Consider the following 22,842-nt stretch of genomic DNA (forward strand, 5'->3'; position numbering starts at 1 on the left):
TTAAAAGATACAAGAGGTATTTTCTTGTATTTTATAACGACATAAGTTGTTCAAGTGGCACGAAATACTGCGTTGTTGTTGAACTATTGCTATGTCGTTGCCAAGTCTATATTCACTTACGAAAAAATGGCCCTGATATTTCGTATTTTTAAGCTATACCAAAGGATTTTTAACGTCTATCAATTTACCTATCGAGCATATTTATACCCATTGTAGAGTACAGGCCTTATAAAAAGTGGGGCATTGAGGGGGCTCTATACCCTAACTTTTTACAATTCTCATACGTAGCAGCTCTACTCATTCCACGACGTTGTCCGACCATCTAGAGGGGGACCTGCTTAGCTTATACGTAATGTAAAAGCATACCTATATAAAGAACTGGCTTTAAGCGCCTTACGTGAAAAGGTATATGAATGGGTAGAGACTGCTGTTAGCACCATCGTATTTTAGGGTCTAGTCTCTCTTTCTCTCTCCCCAAATGAAGCTGGTAAAAATTAAACAAAATATTCTTCAAGTCTTTATTCCTTCCAATCCTCAATAATCATGTCAGAAGCTTTCTCCGCTATAACAATAGTAGGCTGGTAGTTCCCACCGGCAATCAGATGTGGAATGACACTGGCATCAGCAACCCTTAAATTTTGTACTCCGAAGACTTTCAACCTTGAGTCTACTACAGCACCTAGAGAACACGTCCCGCAGTAGTTCCACATGCTATTGGACATACAATAAGCATAGCATTCCCAATACTCATCAGTGCCATATTCTGCGCAACATTTATCTCCTACAGGATCCACCATTATGGCCCCGACATTCTTGAAAAACGTTGTATTTAGTATAGGAATAAAGTCTTTAATATATTTGACGGTGTTCTTCATATCATCTTTGTCAGAAAAGCAGCAAGGATCGATAATGGGTGCGTCTTTTGGATTTGCTGATTTGAGGTAAAGTTTTCCTCGTGATTTTGGATACAGACCGTACAGAACTGTATGAGCTACTTCTCTACCTTTACCTTCTTGATACAACTTGTTGCAAATATCTGATAGGAAGTTAAAAGGTTGACTGCAGAACTCAAGCAAAGCCTTTTCTTTGTCATATATGTATGTATTGGTACCATAGTCAGGGTATTCTCCACACAAATCTAAAGATTTGTAACCAACAACAACAGATGCTGGGTGTTTTTGAAGATCAGTGCCAGCAGAAGAAGACTTTTCTTTAGTTTTATGGATGAAAGAGATACCAACTTGATCTTGGAAATTTTCTCCTACGGGTAAATCACAGATTAGTTTGATTCCCATCTCCCTAAGATATTTTTCCCGTCCTATACCTGATACCATTAAAAGTTGTGGTGATCTAATAGCCCCAGCAGTAAGTATCACTTCTTTCCTTGCCCTCAAAAATATCGGTTTCGTATTATTTATTTCCACCATCACACCTATTGCATGTTTGCATTCATCTATAACAATTTTCGTCACAAAAGAATTTGTGGATACGAACAATTTTGGGTTAGTCTTATTATCTTGACCGACGGCCGGTATGAGGTAACCGTACGCAGTACTTTGTCGAAACCCTTCACCAATACTGAATAACGCTCTGGCATAACCTGTTGAATGTTTGCCATTCAAATCGAGAACTATTTCATTACCCATTTCTTCAAAAGACTTTAAGTAGTTAGGGATGTTGGTAGCATTGTCGATTCCTATTCCAATTTTGCCTGGACCGCCATCACCTGTATCTGGTGGGTTACCGCCTATTCCTCGACATTGTCCAAGAGGAGAGTTTGCTATTTCCGGAGCCAGTAACCTTTCACTTCTTTTATAGAGATGTATGAGGTGTTTGTACTCCCATGAGGGGTCATTGGCCGCATCAGCCCATCGATGGTAGTCCCTATAGTTTCCTCTTGCTGTAACCATGAAGTTGATAGCACTGGAACCGCCTAGGACCTTTCCGCTTGGAAGTTCTGCGCCGAAGCAGCGATGACAACGTCCAGTGAAGTGATCTGGAACTACTGTATCATTCCAGTCTAGCCTGCTGTGAGGCATGTACATGAGGGCTCCAGGTAGCTGAAATCAAAAGAATTACTTTTTATCCACAGTTCTATCTCAGTCTTATATTGTAACTAAGTCAGGTTGAGTGTTACTTACATAGTGTATCTAGACAAACTATGGACTGTCACTGAGAATTTTCGAGGAAAAATCTAAAAATGATCAAAAACATTTCCTAAATCATGATTCAACAGTACAATACATGAATTCTTTTAAAAGCTCGATAGATTAAGAGATCCTTCTTTACGAGGAAGTGTTCAATGTAGAGAAGATTTATCAGGAGCCATGCGATGTGAAATCTATCTCCATATAGATTCAACATTAAAAAACAATTAATATTACTTACGAAAGCATCATAAGGCTTTATTGGACCAGCTTCAAGCACCAGCACACTGAAGTTAGCCTTCATTAATCTGTTGGCTAAAACGCAGCCTGCTGTACCTCCCCCGACTATCAGAAAATCGAATACGTCATTATCTGGGGAAAGGAAAAAAAAAAATTGAGTTAGTTCTGAAATTATTCATAAGCATTACCATTGGATTTCTTATTAGTTTTTTTTAGATAACGCCGTTAAAGTTGAAGATATTTTAAAATATTTTATTTATTGTACAAAGAGCGCCTATTGAGAACCAAACATTGTTATGACCACTAACGTAATCGATTACGTGACCATAAAGTTTCCAGTTCAGTTTTACAATAGAACCAATGCTTATCCAAATATGGTCTGCCAGTACAAGATCGAGTAATAGAGGACTAATGGGCATTTTTCTACTCGTATTAAAGCAATTTGTAATCCACAAACTCAATTTGACCTTAGATCTATGATTTGGGTGTTTATATAATTCTCCTACGACATTGGTAAAACTAAATTTACATAGAACTACACCACTATAAATACATATTAATACGTCTTTACCATGACATGAGTGTAAGGCCCCAGGTTCGAATCAAAACCTTTAATTTAAGGCAAAGGTTATCTCTGCATATAGATCTACTACTAGGCTATGATCGTTTTACCACCGGCAAACTTACATTTGACATACCATGTTTCATGTTTGTAAATCGGTTGTTTAGTTTGCCGTTCATTCGATTCGATGTTTATTATGGTTTTATAGATTGTCTTCAAATGCTGAAAGCTGAATATCAGACAACGTTGTCTATAAAACCTGATAGATGTATATGATTTGCAAAGTTATTTTGTCTGTCTGTCTGTTACGTACAAAGTTCATCATTTACATGAGTATTTCTGAATCTGATCTACCATATATTTTAATCAATTTCAAACCTTTTATCTATCATTACGAGTCTTAACAAACAAAATACCGGTAACTTAACTTATATTTTTACAACACATAGGCATTGTTATAAATTTAACCAATCACTGTCCCATTGCTGGGCAAGGGTCTACTCCAAACGACCACTACGTTGGCCAAGTGCGGGTTGGGGACTTTGCATGCCCTCAATGAATGTATTAACTGCACGTTTGGCGCAGTGGTTTAAGCGGTCACCTCGCCGCAACAACCGTAGCGCCGCGTGTGGTGGGTTCGAATCCCACCCGGGACAAATCTTTGTGTGATGAGCACGAGTATTCGTTCTGAGCCTGGATGTTAATGTATCTATATAAGTATGTATTTAGAAGTATATGAGTATGTTTATCAGTTATTTGGTTACCATAGTACAAGCTCTGCTTAGTTTGGAATGAAATGACAATAACAATATTTTTAATGGTAACGATTGATCGGCGCGGCTGTTGTTAACGAAGCTCAATATTTTTTTCGTTCTAATATGTAATTTAATTATGTTATTTATCTATAATTTCTATAGTATTAATTTAATGTTATTATTTTATGTATTATATTAGGTTATTTAAATTAAATTTCTATTGTATAAATTTTGGTAACTCTGTAATTGGGTATTTTATATAAGTTTCGATCTTTTTATTGTCTGTTTGCAATTTTTATGTATACTATACCTGTTGAGTTACCTGTAAATAAATAAATAAATAAATGACCGTGTGTGAGTTGTCCAATGATATTTATTTATTCACTAGCAAACCCGGCGAACTCCGTTTCGCCACCAAATGGCTTCGTTTTATGTAACATTTCGTTTTGTGATTAAGAGATGAAGAAACATTTTTTTATGTTTTATATTTGAAAAGGAAAAAAATATTGCATTTCACAACAGTAATGAATTCATTTTGAATACAAAAATGAAGTGTCATTTAGTTGAACTTCTCTAAGTATATGAAAGTGAATCCAAAGTAAATACTGAATCGAAGCGTTATACGTGTCCGCAAATTATTCGAAGATTCATTGAAGTGCTCTTTGGTAAACCACATTTTTTGTTTTTTGGTCTGACGTTAACACAAACAAAGCGGATGGTTTACCAACTCGTGAACACGCAACGTATAACTGTCCATGTGAAAAACAATGATTCTCTAAATTTATCCCGCAAACACTAAGCGATTGGCCTTGCGACTTGTTAATTGTCATTGCGAACGCAAGGCGAACTGGAAATTGTAATCGTTTGAAGTCAAACGGAAGATCGGTCGGAATCATTGGTATTCGAGGAATACATACATTTTCACCTGCGTACTTTCCGTTAATGATGGTTGCCTCAATCAAATTCGACATAAGTCTTTTTACCGCAAGTCGAGTACCGTTGCAAAGTCGCGGTGGATTCAAATTACGCAATATCATAATAACTGTACCAACTTTGAGTTGCAAGTTATGTGGTGGAAATCCTGGTAACTCCAGAGAGTTCAAAAACTCCGTCGGATAATTTACTACTTCATCGAGATTTGTTATAGAATCAACGGATTTGTATGTCACCAAATCGCCTGCTATTTTTGATTGAATGGTGAAATTCAGTGCGTGTACATCATTATTCTTTGCGGCAAGAATTGCTCGTTCACTTAACCAAGCATAATTCTGATAATTCTCACTAATGTTTGGAAAAACATTTTCAATAAGAGCTAATTGAGAGTCTACAAATCGACAAAAGTCGTTGGTAAGAGTAATTAATCCAGATGTCGCATCAACTGGGACTTTTCCATTTCCAACAGCTAACAATTGTTTGGAAAATTGTGCAGCACTTTGATCATTTTGAAGTTGAACTCTCATATTAATGGTTAGCGATAATGTTTTTACGTTATTCCATAAAGGTGATGCCTTCAGGCAAGCATTCAATTCATCTGCAGGCGTTCCACGGGGAATTACTGGCAAAGTCTGCCTGAAATCGCCTGCCAACAATATCATCAAGCCGCCAAAGATGTTGTTATTTCGCCGAAGATCCTTCAGTGTCAAGTTAAGTGCTTCAAGTGATTTCTTATGTGCCATTGTGCACTCATCCCAAACAATGAGCTTGCATTGCATCAACAATTTTGCCATTGCACTGGATCGGGAAATATTGCATGTTGGAGTATCAATTGTGTTTAAATTGAGTGGCAACTTAAGCGCAGAATGTGCAGTACGACCGCCATCTAGAAGAGTCGCCGCAATTCCAGATGATGCTAACGCCAAAGCTATGTCACATCTTGATCGAATAGTGGCCAAAATCAATGAAATGACAAATGTTTTCCCTGTCCCTCCAGGTGCGTCCAGGAAGAATAGACCACCAGTATTATTGTCCACCGCTTGTATTAATGTTTCGTATACTTGTTTTTGCTGTTCATTCAGTAACGGCACATTATTTTGAACAAATTCCTGAAATGTATCAACATTGTATTGCAGCTCTCGATTTAATTCTTGGTTGAATGCATCGTGCATCGATCGATTTGGCGCAATCATTCCTACTTCAATCAGTAGCTTGTTTGCAATAGTCAAGCATTGATCCTCAATCAGAATCAATCCTTCATTGTAGATTTCATCGGTTATTTGCATGTCAGGATTATTCGTTTGAATGCGCAAACGATGCAAGATATCTTCACATATGTCGTCTTTGTATTTGTTCCATAACTGCATTGGTTGTGAAGGAAAACATGTGGTGATGATAATTGCGAACAGCGTTCGTATTTGGTACGCATTTGATGAAACAACTGAATCGGCAAGTGTTAAATCCCAATGAGAATCGTTCTCCAGCAAACCCAATAGTTGACATGCTTCTCGATATGTTTGGCATTGGTGGCCATTCACAGTTTTCAAATGCGCAAATGATTTTGGTCCACGTACATTTACCAACAGCAGTCGCAAATAAAAACATTCATCATTTCTAGGATGAACAGTATACATACGACCTAGTGCATCAGAGGAAAACACCTGTGGCCAATCTGGAACTGGGGTGCCTTGTTTGCGACGTTGGAATTTCTTTGTTGATTGATTCCAAGTGTAATACTTGGGCATTTCAACGTACATCAGCGTCGCTGCGAATGGATCTGTTTCACACATTGAAAAGAAGCTAGTCAATGTTGTCGATGGTGGTCTCTCAGCTCGTTGTGCGGCATTAGCCTCAGTGAAGTAAACTCTTTGGCCATTTTCCAAATGCACTGCTAAATGTACAACTGTGGGATATCTTTCATGAATTTGAAATGACAATAATCGCCACAGTGCTTCATTAGTACTGACGTATCTGCCCATTTGGAAGTTGCTGATTTCGTCATTCGCATTTTCCGACGCAATACCAAACACAGCCATGTCGCTGCCTTTTGTGACGTACTTGCACAAATATTTGATTGATTTGGCCGAATGACAACTCTCAACGTTTGCATGTGTTTCGAAAATTCGTGATAGCAGCGGGCAATATGGTACAATGAATTCATTTCCGATCTCAATCTCTTGATTTTGAACTTTGACTTTAATAGTTCGACCATTATCTTCTTTTGAACGCCGACGATAAACTGGATATCCATCGTGCCCTGTGACTGTTTCAGCAACTAACGGTCGCGGATATCGTTTTGTGCACTTTCCATCAGCCATGCAAGGCGATAATGGATTCAAAGCACCGCACGGTCCATGCACCATCTGCGTCGTCACAATGTCGTGTAGATGGGGATCAGTGACTGGATCAGGAATTTCAGCTGATATGATGTCATCCACTTCATTTGAATGTAATTTGTTCAGCAACCAAATTAGGATATGAGCATGCGGTAGTCCACGCTTCTGCCATTCCACCGAGTACATATAACAACGTGTGTCACCAAAAACTCGATACTTAGTAAGCACATCCATCATAACCTTGAGTTTTTGCTGAAATACTCTGGCGATTATGTCATGGCGATCTTGCGGTTTTTGTCCCGGTTCCATCTCACGTTCAATTTCCATCCACTTCGGATTGCAAGTGAACGTAATAAACAAATCCGGAGTTCCATAATTTCGCACGTACGTCATAGCGTCTTAAGCGTATTCGTGCATGTGGCGTGGGCTTCCGATATATGATGATGGAAGAATCGTCAGACGTCCAACATTCTGAACATCGCCATCTGAATGAATAGCATCACGCAAGTGTATATAGTCCTCAGATCGTAGCTTTGCCTGATTGTATCGGATGAACGCTAAACGTTCGGTCTCGACTTTGACATACATGTCGACAGCGAATTGCTGGAATAGCCGACGGCACTTCAGAATGACATTCTCCTCATGTGTACGAATCATCAAACGATACGCATAGTAATTCATTGCGCTTAGATTTTTATTCGTTGATACACCTGAAAATGCAAAATTAAATGAATTGTTAATAGAAACCAATAATAGCAATATAATTAGTGTGTGAATATTTTACCTGTAATTGGATCGACCATCTTCAACGTGATGTCGTATCCGTCTTGCCCTTGCCAATAAATGATTGGATATTGTAACGCATCGTACAAACGATGTGTCTCGTTTACACGATGCATGATATTGCTTCTTCGCTGAACGACAATGTCTCGCGATTTAGTTGGATCGCCAACAATAATTGCAGCAACATCATTAACGGTGGGTGCATTGAATCTTCGCACGTGTTCACCTGTTGGGGTACAATCCGCTCTTATGACAAATTTGTGCGTATCCGATGGCATTTGTTCCAATGCTGTTTTGAACATATTAACCACAGCGTTATTAGCGTGAAAAAATGCTTGCAACTGTTCTATAATTCGTCTCTTTAACTGTTGTGTTCCCTGTATATTGCAACGCACATTCAGCTGATCCACCATCGACGAAATAAAATATATTTGCAGAAATTGATGCGGCTCATCCGGTGATGGCACCATTGAACCATGCAAATGATATATTTGTCCTTGTATCTGTAATTGCAAACAATCATTTGTTGAAGAATACGGTGTAACTTCTGATCGTGTGATGGTGTAGTGTTTGGTGTATATGTAGTTTTTATTGTTGCAATTCATTTTGTTAGTGTGAGTGATTGGTTCTGTGTGTTGTATCTTTTACCTTGCAAGTCGGCATAAAGCCGCCTTCTCGAATGATATTAGCTCCAAAGGAAGTCATGCGAAAGCAGTTATTGTATTCAAGGATGTGTTGAAGAAAATGGTAGGAATCGTGATCACTTCCATCGAACAATTGTTTCAGTGGCTGTGGTGGTGTAAGTAATGGATCCAGTTTGACTTTTCCACTTGCGCAACACAATCCAGCCGTTTCTCTTTTAAACTTTAACGCATTACAATATCGGCATACAGTCGTCATTGGTCCAATATCTAAATTTTCATCATTACTGTAGTTCGCAGTGGGATCATATTGGAATGCCAAGCGATTGTATGATGCCAATGATCTTCGTGTGCTCACGCGCTGTCTTAATCGGGCATTTTCTCTTATTATATTTTGTCTTACTTCGCTTAAGTTCTGTGAATACACTTGTTGCTGGCTTGCATGTCTTGTGCGGCGGCCGATGTTCGCACGTCGTCCTCTAGGCATTTTGGACTATGGACAGAGTAGTGAATTTAACCTCAAATGCACGATCCACATAATTTACACAGTTTAACTTACCACCTTAAAGACAAAATGCCTGCTGTTGAAATCGAATAAAAATCTGCACAATACACGTAATTGATTTGTTGGTTTCCAATTAAAATGTTAGGAAACGAATAACTTATATTTTTTACTTTTTTGAACACAATACCGTTTTTTCACATGAAATTCTCTGTCAAACAATATATCACGCACCGGCACCATCTACAATGAGTAGCTGTCAAATAAAAATATTAAAAGAAATACGATACAAATATTAGTATGTAGTACATGCTATGTATCAGAGAAATGATTTTCTCTGTTTTTTCGCCTTTCTGTTGAATTTTTTCCTGAATTTTCTTTGCTATAAACCTCGCGGAGCTCGAGACCTTTCCAACGAATCCAAAACCGTGGAAATCGGTTCGTGCGTTCTGGAGTTATAGCGTCAGGAAGGAAAACCCGACTTATTTTTATATAGTAGATTAAACAAATTTTAGGCATGCAAGGTTTCATAACGATGTTTTCCTTCACTGTTTGGGCAAGTGAAATTTTATAACTAGACAATTTATTTTTACTATTCGAAATTATAATACGATTCCTGGTGAAATTTTATGCCAAAAAAACCCTTTTCCAGTCATACAAATTCAAAAATGTAAAATGATGTACCAGGACAAAGCCACAGTTTAAGCTAGTGTCCCATACAAATGAAATTATGGTTCGACGCACATTACACTGTAGGATCGCAATAAAAAGCTGACGACAAGACAAACGGTAGAACGTAGATCACATTATTATTTATGAGGTTCTTTCAACTTTTACTGCCACGTTCCGTTTAGTATTGATTGATGTTAGAAATTGAATAAGAGTTAGCACAGAATTTGTCCCTTCGTAGGGTTCAAGGTGATTCTTAGCCTATACGCCCATATGAAAGTGGTTATTTCATTAATGTAGAACACCTCTAATTATCACCAAAGCTACCGATATTTATTACTTTAACACTATTTCCTTTAAAAAAAAGGTACATATATATATATTTTACTTTACCTACACCCTGTTTCTGAGGTACATTTATGGGCAGTTTATCTATTCAATAGTGTTAAAACTCATACAAAAAAAACGCTATTGAATAGATAAACTACCGCTAAATGTACTGAGAAACCAGGGGTTAGTCCTGCAGGAGTATTGCTTGCTGCAATAACCGTAGCGCCGCGTGTGGTGAATTCGAATTCCCCTGGGACAAACATTTGTGTAATATTGCATGTCCATGAGTATCTGTTCAGAGCCTGTTTGCTTATTTGGTTACTATAGCACAAATGAGGCGCTCATAGCCGATTGTGCCCACGGTAAACGATCTGTGAGTTAAGTAACCAAATGACTAGTTTTCAGTCAATTTTGCATTAAGACAAACATAAAACATATAATGCTACTACTTTCAGCAAAATACTGCTCCACCCAGTATTCAATCATATCATAAAATCAATACAAGAGCTACACGTAGTATCTTTACTAATATTATAAAACTGAAGAGTTTGTTTGTTTGTTTGTTTAAACGCGCTGATCTCAGGAACTACGGGTCCGATTTGAAAAATTCTTTTAGTGTTAGATAGCCCATTTATCGAGGAAGGCTACAGGTTATATGTCATCACGCTACGACCAATAAGAGCAGAGTCCCAGTAAAAAATGATAAAACGGGGAAAAAATTTACCCATTCTCTCTTATGTGACGCAAACAAAGTCAGCTAGTGTTATATAAACAGTTTTTACCCTTCAGTTTCGGTTGTTTAGGGAACAGGTAGTCTATCAGCATCATCATAGTGAGGACCTTGAAGGAATCCTGCTGCGCTTGGATCTGAGATACAATGGCTGCCGCGTCCATGGCTGAAGAACTGAAATTAACAGCAATTTGAAATGAAGGTTTAACGTACAACATACATACACAAAAAATATTAAATTTGTACTCTTAAAAGGTTCATCCAAAATGGTTCCGCTGTGGATTTTTTTTTTTGTAAATAATGTTGAAATTGTAATTATTGTAAACAAAAACATTTGGCACTCATTTAATACCAACCAACATAAGACACTGACTTCAATATTTTTAAATTCTATAGCTGTTTTGACTGGTAGTCAACTACCGTTTTTAAATTCGCCACCACGGAAGACATCAACGTCCACGATAATTTGTCATCACGACTCCATTTTAAATTTAAACTTACTTTACAAAACCATTTAGCACTGGATGATAAAGACTATTCTAATAGAAAATGAAGATAAACACCTCTTAGTCAAATGAATGTATTATCAACTGAAACAATACGTCTGGCGATTAACAAAAATGTTTTATTCATAACTTTCCAAATGTAAAATAGTTTTATCTTTAATAGTTATACAGGGGATTATTTTAAAAGTTTAAATTAAAATAACCGATAAAAAAACAAATAACGCAGTTCTGCAATTCTATATAATCTGTACGGTCGAGTATCGAGAGTTTGACATTTAGAATGTACTGCCAAAATAGTTCATACGACGCCCGTTAGAGGCGCTGATCAGATTTTCATACAAAATTTCTCGATAACAGGCCGGTTGTCGGTAGTCGATAGTAGTAAAGAATCGAGCTACAGTATCACGATTCTGTACAATTGGAACCGTGGAGTATCGAGAGATTGACATTTAAAATTTACTGCGAAAATAGTTTCTACGACGTCCGCGAGAGGCGCTGGTCCTGCATGCTGAAGCATTATGTGTGTTGTTTATCTGTACTTTATAAGTTCGTAAAAAATATCTCAAGTTGAAATGAATTTAAAACACAATTTATTTACACACTGTAATTACAAAATTTTAAAAAAGGTATAATTAAGGTCAACTAAGTTGTTTTTTCAAAAGATAATGGAATTTGCTATTTTTCTATATGGCTTTACACCTGCTCTCCTCGTCTAAACTTGATTGGTCATAGCTGTACCAAAATATTTGAATGCCAGTCAAGTTTCTTATTAAATTAGAGGTAGACATCTACCTCAACTAAGTAGGGGAAAGAAATATAAATTACATTCAGAAATTAAGGCCTAAAATGCATAACAAAGTAAGGCGTTTCCCGTAAATAAACCTGTAGGCGTGCGCATGAATTCTAGTAAAGTTTTTACTATCCAGCACGCCAGCGACACGGACTACGAAACAGGTTGGAGTTATTGCGTTTTAACGTTTCTGGAAGAGTGCCAACATTGTCCAGCTGAAGATTTGCAAGCAATTTGAATGTAGAAAAGTTTGGGAGATGCGATTTATATTCCCTAGTGGATCTGCGGCAGAAGCTGTACGAAATGCCTGAGTTTCATCAATCGATACTAATATTATAAATGCGAAAGTAACTCTGTCTGTCTGTCTGTCTGCTACTCAATCACGCCTAAACTACTGAACCAATTCGCATGAAATTCGGTATGGAGATATTTTGATACCCGAGAAAGGACATAGGCTATATATCATCACGCTACGACCGTAAAGAGCATAGTACCAGAAATGAATGTTACAAAAACGGGGAAAAATTTCACCCATTCTCTCTTATTGGACGCAAGCGAAGTTGCGCGGGTCAGCTAGTAAATATATAAATTTAACCCATTTATGTACCACCGTTGGGCAAGGGTCTCCTCCCATAATGTAATAGATTTCGTTAAAAAATAATCAGCCCCCTAGCTACTAAAGAGCTAATTTATGTCTACTTGACAAAAACTAGACAAATTTTTGATTATCATTCTTAGAATTTTTGGTATTTTTTCAGCCACATATTGCTGCTGCTGTTCTAAGCTTTATAATTAAATCTTAAATATGTTTTTCTGTATTTATTTTTTAAATTAATAATACCTTAATTATTAAAAGAAAGAAGTGCTTTTAGTAGAAATAAATTCAATATAAGAGAGAGAATATTTTATTATTCGATTATTTCTTTTTTTCCTTGGGTACGGCAAATTACAACTACACCAGAAGCAGCTTTAACATAAAAAGGTGATATAAAAACGAATACAAATGGCTCACATTCTGAAATAACATTTATTTTTATAATTTGAAAATCCAATAAATAAGTTTAGGTGGCCGCCACGTCAGTGGTTTTGCAACAGGTGTCATTGGTCCAATCCAATTTGAAATAAATATTTGTGTGATCCAGTGATAGGTTTTTTGCTTTGCGGCTTTGATCGGGTTAGCTATAAATATTTTGTACGTAGGTACATAGTTATTACAATAAAATACATAAAATTTTGTTAGGCTTGCTACACACACATATTCGGTTCGGCAATATTTATCAAACAACAAAACCGACTCGACTCACTTGTCAGCTTCTTCCGATCGGGTTTATCTACACTTATTGGGTTTAGCCGCCCGGCTTATGTCAAACCGAGTGAGTTTAGCAAGCTTTAATGACCAGGTACTTAAGTACGGGTTTTACACAGCGATACAATTTTTAAGCAAGTCTTGCATCATCAAATTATTCCCCTTCATACAAACGTGCAAAATTCTCATACTCTCTTAATAATATAAGTATAGTTCGTTATGTCCGTTTTAATAGCATTCCCGTGTTTTTTATTAGTATGAATCATTTCATATCTTCGCGAATCAAATCAACAGCTTTCTCTCCTATCATCATAGTTGGTGCAGATGTACCTGATACAGGTATAGTTGGTATTACACTGGCATCAGCTACCCGCAGACCTTTTACTCCTTTGACCCTTAATTTCGCATCAACCACGGATCCCATAGCACAAGTCCCACAGACAAAACCACTTGGTCTTATAAGACATAAGGAATAGCAATCCCAGTATTCGTCACTACCGTACTCATATTTTCCACATTTTGATCTCAAAGGATCTATCATTTTTGCTTCTTGTTCTTTAAAGAACTTCGACTTTCCAACTTTCATGAAGTGTTTTACAGCCTCTCTGTACTTTTTGATGTCAGATTTATTCGACAACGTCCCAGGCATGATAATAGGCTGGTCTTTTGGATTCGTACTCCTCAATAGCAGTTTGCCTCGGGACTCCGGCTGCGATGTTTTGATAAAAGAAAATAACAATTTGTATCCTTTGGTTTCTTTTTGTAAATTTTCGCAGATTTCGTAATCTAAACCTAGGGTGAACGCACAACTCCTTAGAATATTTTTACCTTCATTATCATTTGGATATACGTAACTAGTAGTTACGTAGTCTGGGTAAGTGCTAGATTTATTAATAGCCACATACCCAATCAAGAATGGGTGACGAAATGTATGAAGATCTCTTGGTCGCGTAGGCTTGCAGCTTGTTTCTATTTTACTAATTCTATAAATAACTATAACTCCATCGTGATCATGGTAATTGGAACCGACTGGTAAATCAGACAACACAGTAACGTTTTTACTTTCAAGATGTTTCTTCGGACCTATGCCTGACAACATCAGTATTTTCGGGGAATTGATAGCTCCAGCACATAAAATGACTTCTCTTTTCGCTTTAAGTGTTATAGTTTTCTTATCCTTAGTGACTGCTTTAACGCCAATAGCAGTTTTATTTCTGAATAGAATCTTCGTTACTTCCGTATGTTTAAAAATGTCTAGATTTTTTACTTCTCGTGTTGGTAGAGCTAGGAAAGCAGCTGCCGTACTTTGCCGTTTCGAAGCTCCTACAGTATGCAAAGGTTTCGTATACCCTATTGTAACATTCCCAGTCAAGTCCAGCACTACTCTGTTACCGACTTCTGCGAACGCATTGAGATAATCATTAATCTCAGATCGGTTTTCCCTCGTCACGATCAAAGGGCCTTTATAACCGTGAAACCTTCTAAACCGAGAATTTTTAATGGCGTCATCTTCTAAATTTTCTGTCTTTTTAAGGTACTTGAGAACCTTGGACCATTGCCATGAAGAGTCCTTCGCAGCTTTTGCCCATCGTTTATAGTCTATCTCGTTACCTCTTTCATAAGACATGTAGTTAGAACTACTCGTACCTCCAAGCATTTTTCCCAAGGACAATGAGAAGTTATTGCCTTGATGACACTGCATGGTGTAACCATCGTCCTCTGACGTGAAGTTATAAACAAATTTAGACTTGTGGACGTAACTAGATAGACCGGGAAGCTGTAACATCAACCGTAAGTATATTAGTATAAGAGCTATATTCACTTGAATGTAGAATGTTGACTGCCTCCGTGGCGCAATGGTTAAGGTCACCACGCCGCTACCATTGCGTTGGGAGGTCGTGGGTTCAATTCCCACACGAAACAATTATTATTTGTGCCCTCCACAAATAATAGTTTCGGATCTAGTTGTACTTTGTATCTATTGTCTGTATGTTTGTAAAAATCCCCGTGACACAAAAGCAATCCTTAGTGCGAGAGTTGGCTCTATAAATAAAAACATGTAATATTGTTTGGTTTACTCACAACAGATTCCAAGGGAGGATCTCCGCCGGCCTCAATCAGCAGAATTCTAAGTTTTTTGTTCTCAGCAAGCCTCCGAGCTATTATTGCTCCTGATGTCCCACCGCCGATCACTATGTAGTCATATTCAGCTTTATCTGAAGAGAAGTTAATATTAAAAAGATGGCTGTATACATCAAACAGACATAGTAACAAAATCCCGAGGTGGGACAAAAATTATTTTCTAAATTTCCTTTTTAAAAAATTTTCAGAGATTGCCCGGAGCTAGAACGTTAAGAAAGACTTCATTCACTAGTGGGTGGACCACAAAAATGTAATAAAACGATTAATCTTTTGGCTGAGAATACGCAGTATTATTTTCAACAGATATTGTGGGTGAATTGTCAGTTATTTTTCTTGAGGACATCATCATCATCATAGTCGTCCTAAAATTATCCTCACAAGTGAGTCACTTACCTTCAACACAAGCTCCTGGCAGCCACATATACCCTGTGATGTGCAAAGCCATATTCATGACTGTCAGCGCATTTTGCACGTAAGTAATAGAAGCGACAGCTGAAGCTGCGTCCATCTTGTACTGAAAGCAATGATATAGGTTATCCTGAAAAAACTCACTTTAGAAAAGTCCACTGTCGATTATCGCGTAGATATCGAGAAATTTCTCGGTTAATAAATAATTGCAAAACTCTCAAAACTAAACCTAATAACCATATTAAACTAAATATATTACGTATAATATGGTTATATGTACTGGACTGCAAACCATTTAAAATCAAATAGCATTTCAGTATTCAACTAAGGATTCAATAATGAAAACGAACACTACGCTGTCTCTTTAAACACTTTTGTGAGAAGAGTCTCCCAATTTTTCTAGGAAGATGTTTTTCAAACCACTATCAATTGGTCACCTATCTTAAATAAGCACCGTGTGTTGTTATTTATGAATTAATTTACATGAAATTTTTGAAGGGCAATTTTTACCCCTAAAACTCAAAAAATATTAAGCACAATCTCGTCAAATTTGGCTCATCTATTGAAAAATAAACAAGGGCTCTAGATTAAATGACAAAAAAATCAAAATAATGTATAACTCACTAATAGGCCCGACGCCTGTCTGCAACCCTTATTTAAAATTGCTGTTATATAAGTACCTCTAACTTCTACTCCGTCTACTTAATATTGTGTTAACACCAAAACTAAAAAAGAATTTAGTTATGAAGTGATATTTATACACGAGAATAACTAAATAGAGTGACAATTGAGATAAAACTACTTTTAAACGAGCACCCGCGTTTCAACACTTAGCCTAATATCATTAAATATTCAACATTGAACCGGTCTATGAAGTTTTCAAAAGAAAAAATACGTTTGTCCGTCTGCCTTGATAGAAAACTTTTTAACGGCTGAACCGATTAAAATGAGTTTGAATAGGAGATATATGCACGTTTGGCGCAGTGGTTAACGTCGTCATCTCCCCGCAATAACTATGGCGCCGCGTGTGGCGGGTTTGAATCCCATCCGGGACAAGTATTTGTGTGATGACCACGAGGAAGTCCGTCTAGACTAGGACTTGTGGACTAGGCTTGTGTTTTTCGTCAATGTGCTATTCGAACGGGTGCTCTAGATGAACTATCTTATGAGCACGAGTATCTGTTCAGAGTCCGGTTGTCAATATAGCACAAGCTTTGCTTAGTTTGGAATCAAATAAACGTGGGGGAGTTGTCTAAATATATTTATATCTGTATAGTTATTAAGAACCGTCATGAATAAAAAAAAATGTTTGTCATTATATTTAATTTAATGTTATTTTGTCGAATACAACAAATGTCCTCGTTTTAAATTCCATTTTTACTACTTATTATACGATATGATTGAGCCCTTCTATGTATTTTTAATACTGCTATGGGCGTGGTCACAAACTGGCTTACACACATAACATAGATATCGTTTTTTGAAACATAAAAATAAACTTTATTTTCTTAAACGCGATTAAAGAGTTATCCTCTATTTAAAATACATTTTAAAGTTAAAGGTAATCTTGAAAAATACAATTAACATTGTGAATAAAGTGATATTAGAATTCCTAACCAGTTTAGTTATGTAAAACAGGTTTTTTTTTTTGAATATATCATATGAAATACAGAATAAAATTTATATTTTTTATATACAGTGGGTGCAAAGAAGACTTAACTTTTTGGCTAATCGAGTAACTCATTTGGAATGTAACCTGACCTACAATTAATATCTATTTTGATATTATCCATACTAATATTATAAATGCGAAAGTTACTCTGTCTGTCTGTCTGCTACTCAATCACGCCTAAACTACTGAACCAATTTGCATGAAATTTGGTATGGAGATATTTTAATACCCGAGAAAGGACATAGGCTATATATCATCACGCTACGACTAAAACGAGCATAGTACCAGTAATTAATGTCACAAAAACGGGGAAAAATTTCACCCATTCTCTCTTATTACTTTACTTTCGCATTTATAATATTAGTACGGATTTATTTTTGTACATACATTATTTATATGGGCTTTCCAATTGCAATAGTTGTTTACAGTAAAACCTAAGAATTTAACATGATTGGTTGGTTCTATGCTCGCGCTATCAAGTTGTACTGTTACATTTTGAGTAATTGTCTTGTAGTTTGAAAATTGTATGTAAAACCTGCCAAGAGACGTCTTTAAGTGAGGAAAATCTACCAAGAGACGTCTTCATGAGAGGAAAAGCTACCATGAGACGTCTTCATCACGCCTTCATGAGAGGAAAAACTACCATGAGACGTCTTCAAGAGAGGAAAAACTACCAAGAGACTTCTTCAAGTGAGGAAAAACTACCAACTGTCTTAAATTATTTGTGGAAGTCCAGAGAAGGTGTAAAAGGTGAATAAATTTGAAATTGCGCGGTATTAAATAAAAACAAGAAAGCCTGAGCGGAGCTGCGCGGGTTAGCTAGTACATATATAAAGCTGAAGAGTTTGTTTGTTTGAACGCGCTAATCTCAAGAGCTACTGGTTCGAATTGAATAGACCATTTATCCAGGTAAGCTTTAGGCTATATAACATCACGATACGGCCATTAGGAGCGAAGAAGCAACGAAAAATGTTACAAAAACGGGGACAATTATGACCCATTATCTCATGCGACGCAAGAGAAGTTGCGTGAGTCGACTCGTTCTTTATAAAATTACATACCTACTTGGCTGATACACGCCTATAATATAATTTATTCTAGTTCTTTCCGTCGAAACTTAGATAAGTAATTAATTTCGGCAATTATTACGGTATTATTTTACCGGTGACAGTGTTAGCTAAAGTTATCATTTTTTGAATTCAAATTTGAAAAAAAAAATCTGAGTTTGAAAAGATGGAACTGATTTGATTATAATATGAATAAATCGGCACTACTTCGGCTAAAACACTCTCGATTAAATAAACTGCCCAAAATGATGGAGAATTTTTCATGAAAAAATAACATTGGGTTGCCGCGAGCTCCAAACTTTTCCAATTTGTTGATAATTTAGAAAAATTGCTGTTGACCAACTTAGTGATAAATTTTCAGGTCCCTGTTGAGACAGTTTGATACTGAAAGCTATGAAACTGATGAGAAAATTCATAGTTATATGGAATAAGAAAGTGATTTTAGTAGAGTATGTTGTAGAGTATATTTTAGGCATTTTCGTTGCTAATTCCTAGTGATTTTTATTCACGATGGACTTCATTTCATTGTAAAGTATTGTTTATCGTTAATATGGCAATCTAGTAAATTAGACAAAAATATTTTCCATTTATTTCATTTTCAATTGAACGTTACTTGCCTGTGATTTAATTATTTTTCTTTGTTTCAGCATCAATTCAGATTTAGCGTCAAAAATATTAAAATTATTTCACAAATTGTTTATCGCAAGAAAAAATACCCGTTCCAAAATATACTGATTTTGTCAATCTATTTCATTTCGGCTGTCATTTTAAAGTACTTTGACAGTCGTTAAGAGTCGTCAGAAGCTAGAAAGTCTGACAACCAGTCCTACCGAAGGGTATCGTGTTATATAACCCAGGTATTTAGCTAGGTTGTGGAGGTCCAATAGGCCGTCGCTGCATGTAAAATACTGTTATCCAGCTGCATCCGGTGAGACTGGAAGCCGACTCCAACATAATACATATTACTATGTAGTTGGAAGAAAGGCTAGGCTGGTAGGTGATATATAATTAATTTCCCTTTATTCTTTTCGCAACAACCCCGCAAAACCGTGCCAGTTCACAAAATCGAAGCGACATTTTATTTCCTACCGTCCGCTTTTAATTGATTGTTATTTGACGTGAAAAGGGGAATATTTTTGATGTATGTGCTCCCGAATTTCGGGAAGAATTAATTTGGGAATAAATGCAAATGTTTTTTGGACTCTTTGATATATGGTATGAGTCTGATTTAATGTTTTACACATGTCGCATTTGGCATAAAAGCAAGTGTTAAATCATGCAACTTGTTTTCCAGATTTTTTTAAATACTTTTTCTGTTTTTTTTTTTGAGAATAATTACATTCATACTTATATTTGAAAAAGAGTTTGTCTGTATAATGGTATGCCTAGAATGCTTAGTTACTGAACCAATTTTCATGAAATGTGGCATGGAGATAATTGAAGGTTCACATTCAAACATAATTATGCTTCTTTTTTCAGAAACTATGTATATTGAATTCAACCCCAAAATGAAACAGGCACGTAGCTCGTTTGCTTTCAATAATCAAAACCTAGATAAATTCTTATCTTTTTTTTAATAGAACAACTCGCGTAATAAGAATTACTCGTGTGTCGCGGGGACTTTTACAAACATACAAACATACGAACAACAAACACAAAGTACAACCAGACGCGAAACAATTATTTGTGGATCGCGCAAATATTTTTTTGGTGTGGGAATCAAACACACGACCTTCCGACGCAATGGTATTGGTGTGGAGACCTAAACCACTGCGCCACAAAGCTTGTCATACCTTTATATTGTTCTCAAATTATGGCATCAAGCGAAGTTTCTGCGCTTAAATTATACCACAGTCTCTATGCATTATCCTCGCCTCATCTACGTCCATACATCATAATAGAACACCGGACGCTCTACGAAAGGCAAGACAAATGATACGCTGCAAATTTTCAACTAAAATTGTCTTCGAGAGAAAAATCTTACTAGCTTTGCCTTTCAAGAAGTTTAGGTACAGTCGGCAACATTAAAAACTTTAAAACACCGCGTGTTATGTTTATTATTATTTCACGGGTGTTTAAAAGCGATAAAAATATACTCATCTTAAACTGTTCTTAAATGAGTTTTTATTCCTTCATGAACTGTTGAAATAAAGCAAATTGAGAGGCAGTCAAAACGACGCACACTTTAAAAAGAAAGTGTTGTGAATTAGGATCAAGGTGGCAAATAATAAGACATAAGTAGCAGTGTGCAAACTCCCAATTGTGCAATATTTTTATGCGTTTGCATTAATCTTTTCTTGCTGACTGTACCCAATTTGTATTTGTAATGGCGGCCATAATGTAAGGAACTGTGGAATCCTAACGAAGCAATGTAGAAACGGAAGTAAAAATCTACTGCGATTTATTGAAACAGTATACTTTGAAACTCATTGAAATCAGCGACTTCTCTCTAAGGGTTGAACCACATCGGGCAGCTACCACGTGCTGCAGTATGCTGCGGCATGCGAACGCGCACTGTCGCATTCCGGAGTCTTCCTGCCGACCATTGCATTTTGTCCGTGATGCTGATCGCCTCGAGGATTTCGCCGCGTGCTATCACATTATGCTTTCTGTCTCGGGCTAGCAAATGGCAGTTCTAAGCTACAGAAAGAGAAAGGGCGACGGAAAAAGGCGATTCCGTGCTGCCAGATGTGGCCCAACCCTAAGTTACACTACTTAGAACGAACAGTAAGGCTTGCTACACACATATTCATTTCGGCACGTTTGTTTGGGCAATATTTACCGGCCAGGTATAAATTTTGTATGAAATCCGATCAGCGCCTCCAGCGAGCATCGTGGGAACTATTTTTGCAGTATTTTAAATGTCAAACTCTCGTTACAGTTTTATACTACCGACTGTAGAGAACCGCACTAATGGTCAAACTTTTGAATCCGTTTTTGCTTCTTAGAGGCAAATTTTCTGAAAAAGTAAGGAAATAAAATGTTTGCTCATATTTAGCTGTTTGAAAGACAGCTTGTTGCATTTAACGTTTTTAAACTCTCGCGACTATTACACATACAACGGGTCTTATACGCGATTGAAAAATAATTCGATCGAAACGTCGAGCAGCAAATAAGGTATCCTAACCTTCAAATTTTCAATCGCGTATAAGACCCGTTGCATTATAATATTATAGCTTGTTGCATTTATAATACAAATATTAGTAGCAATTTGCATTTACTGCAATAGATACCGATCTTTCAAAAACCTTGTACAAAAACGAGACAGATGTTTTTGAGAAAAACATAAACAAAATACACTAAAACAAAACCCGTCAGTCAAAAGTTGATTGACCTCAAGGTTTTACCGTAATTAAAATAATTAACTTATAATCGTAGCAAAAACATTGCATTTGGACTGGGCTGATTATAATTATTTAAACCATATTTTTTGTTACACATAAAAAAATCGAACAGTATGAACTAAGTAACTAGCCGTTTCATATTATATGCAACAACGGGTCACAGTAGCTCAATTCTCTATTACTATCGACTACCGACGACCGACGTATCATCGAGAAATGTATGAAAATCTGATCAGCGCCTCTGACAGGTGTCGTAGGAAACATTTTGGCAGTACATTCTAAATGTCAAAATTCGATAGCTAGCCGGTTGTCGGTAGTCGATAGTGGTAGAGAATCGAGGTACAGCTCAGTGGACGCTGTTTTAGGTACAGCACAGATTTTCAGCTGTATCTTATTAATTTTCGATCATATTTTTGTTTATTTATTTGTTGTCAAAGTTGTTCAAGCTGCTCGAAGGCTTTTGACGTGTCATAACGACTGTTATCTTCACTGACAACAACCGCGACCGACTTTTTACCACGGAGACGAGGAGTTCAAATACCACTATGCGTTCACCCATCTATGGAATCACCGCGCTAAGTTTTGCTTAACCGTTGGTTTACCGACAGGTGAGCGCAACTGGCTATGGGTGCCTATAAGCAATATCAAAGATATTTTTGAATTCCATATTTTAGAACGGGCAAACTATATTTTTTACGATATACAATTTCGACCGCAAAGTGCGTCGATGTATGTCCGATAAAAAAACAAATAGCTCTGATTGGATGTTGCTGTTGCATACGAATTGAACATCGAAATGTGACTAATATTTATTCTGTAACCACGTTTGGTGAATTAGTTACGTTATCGTAAATCTGTCTGTACTACACGTGTCTGTTGGATCGATTCCCGAGTTGAGCAATTTTTTTTTTTTACATTTCCCGCACTTAGAATTGCTCTTGTGTCACGGGGACTTATACAAACATACAAACAACGGACA

The 22,842-nt window shown here is 36.8% G+C and overlaps 2 protein-coding genes across 2 annotated transcripts; both read right to left on the minus strand.

Annotated features, from left to right (window-relative positions):
* Positions 1–511: 511 nt before the first annotated feature.
* Positions 512–11,252, minus strand: LOC142974621 (ecdysone oxidase-like). The gene is made up of 4 exons (XM_076117065.1): positions 11,130–11,252; positions 10,681–10,802; positions 2,389–2,519; positions 512–2,060 (listed from the first exon to the last, which is right to left on the minus strand). The coding sequence occupies exons 2-4, from the start codon at positions 10,790–10,792 to the stop codon at positions 519–521; spliced, it is 1,785 nt and encodes a 594-aa protein (XP_075973180.1). The 5' UTR covers positions 10,793–10,802; positions 11,130–11,252; the 3' UTR covers positions 512–518.
* Positions 11,253–12,932: 1,680 nt separating this feature from the next.
* Positions 12,933–16,535, minus strand: LOC142974952 (ecdysone oxidase-like). The gene is made up of 4 exons (XM_076117532.1): positions 16,405–16,535; positions 15,766–15,886; positions 15,313–15,446; positions 12,933–15,007 (listed from the first exon to the last, which is right to left on the minus strand). Exons 2-4 carry the CDS (start codon positions 15,878–15,880, stop codon positions 13,493–13,495), a joined length of 1,764 nt encoding a protein of 587 aa, XP_075973647.1. The 5' UTR covers positions 15,881–15,886; positions 16,405–16,535; the 3' UTR covers positions 12,933–13,492.
* Positions 16,536–22,842: the final 6,307 nt, after the last annotated feature.

Source organism: Anticarsia gemmatalis, chromosome 8 (assembly GCF_050436995.1).
Source record: "Anticarsia gemmatalis isolate Benzon Research Colony breed Stoneville strain chromosome 8, ilAntGemm2 primary, whole genome shotgun sequence".
Taxonomy (NCBI): domain Eukaryota; kingdom Metazoa; phylum Arthropoda; class Insecta; order Lepidoptera; family Erebidae; genus Anticarsia; species Anticarsia gemmatalis.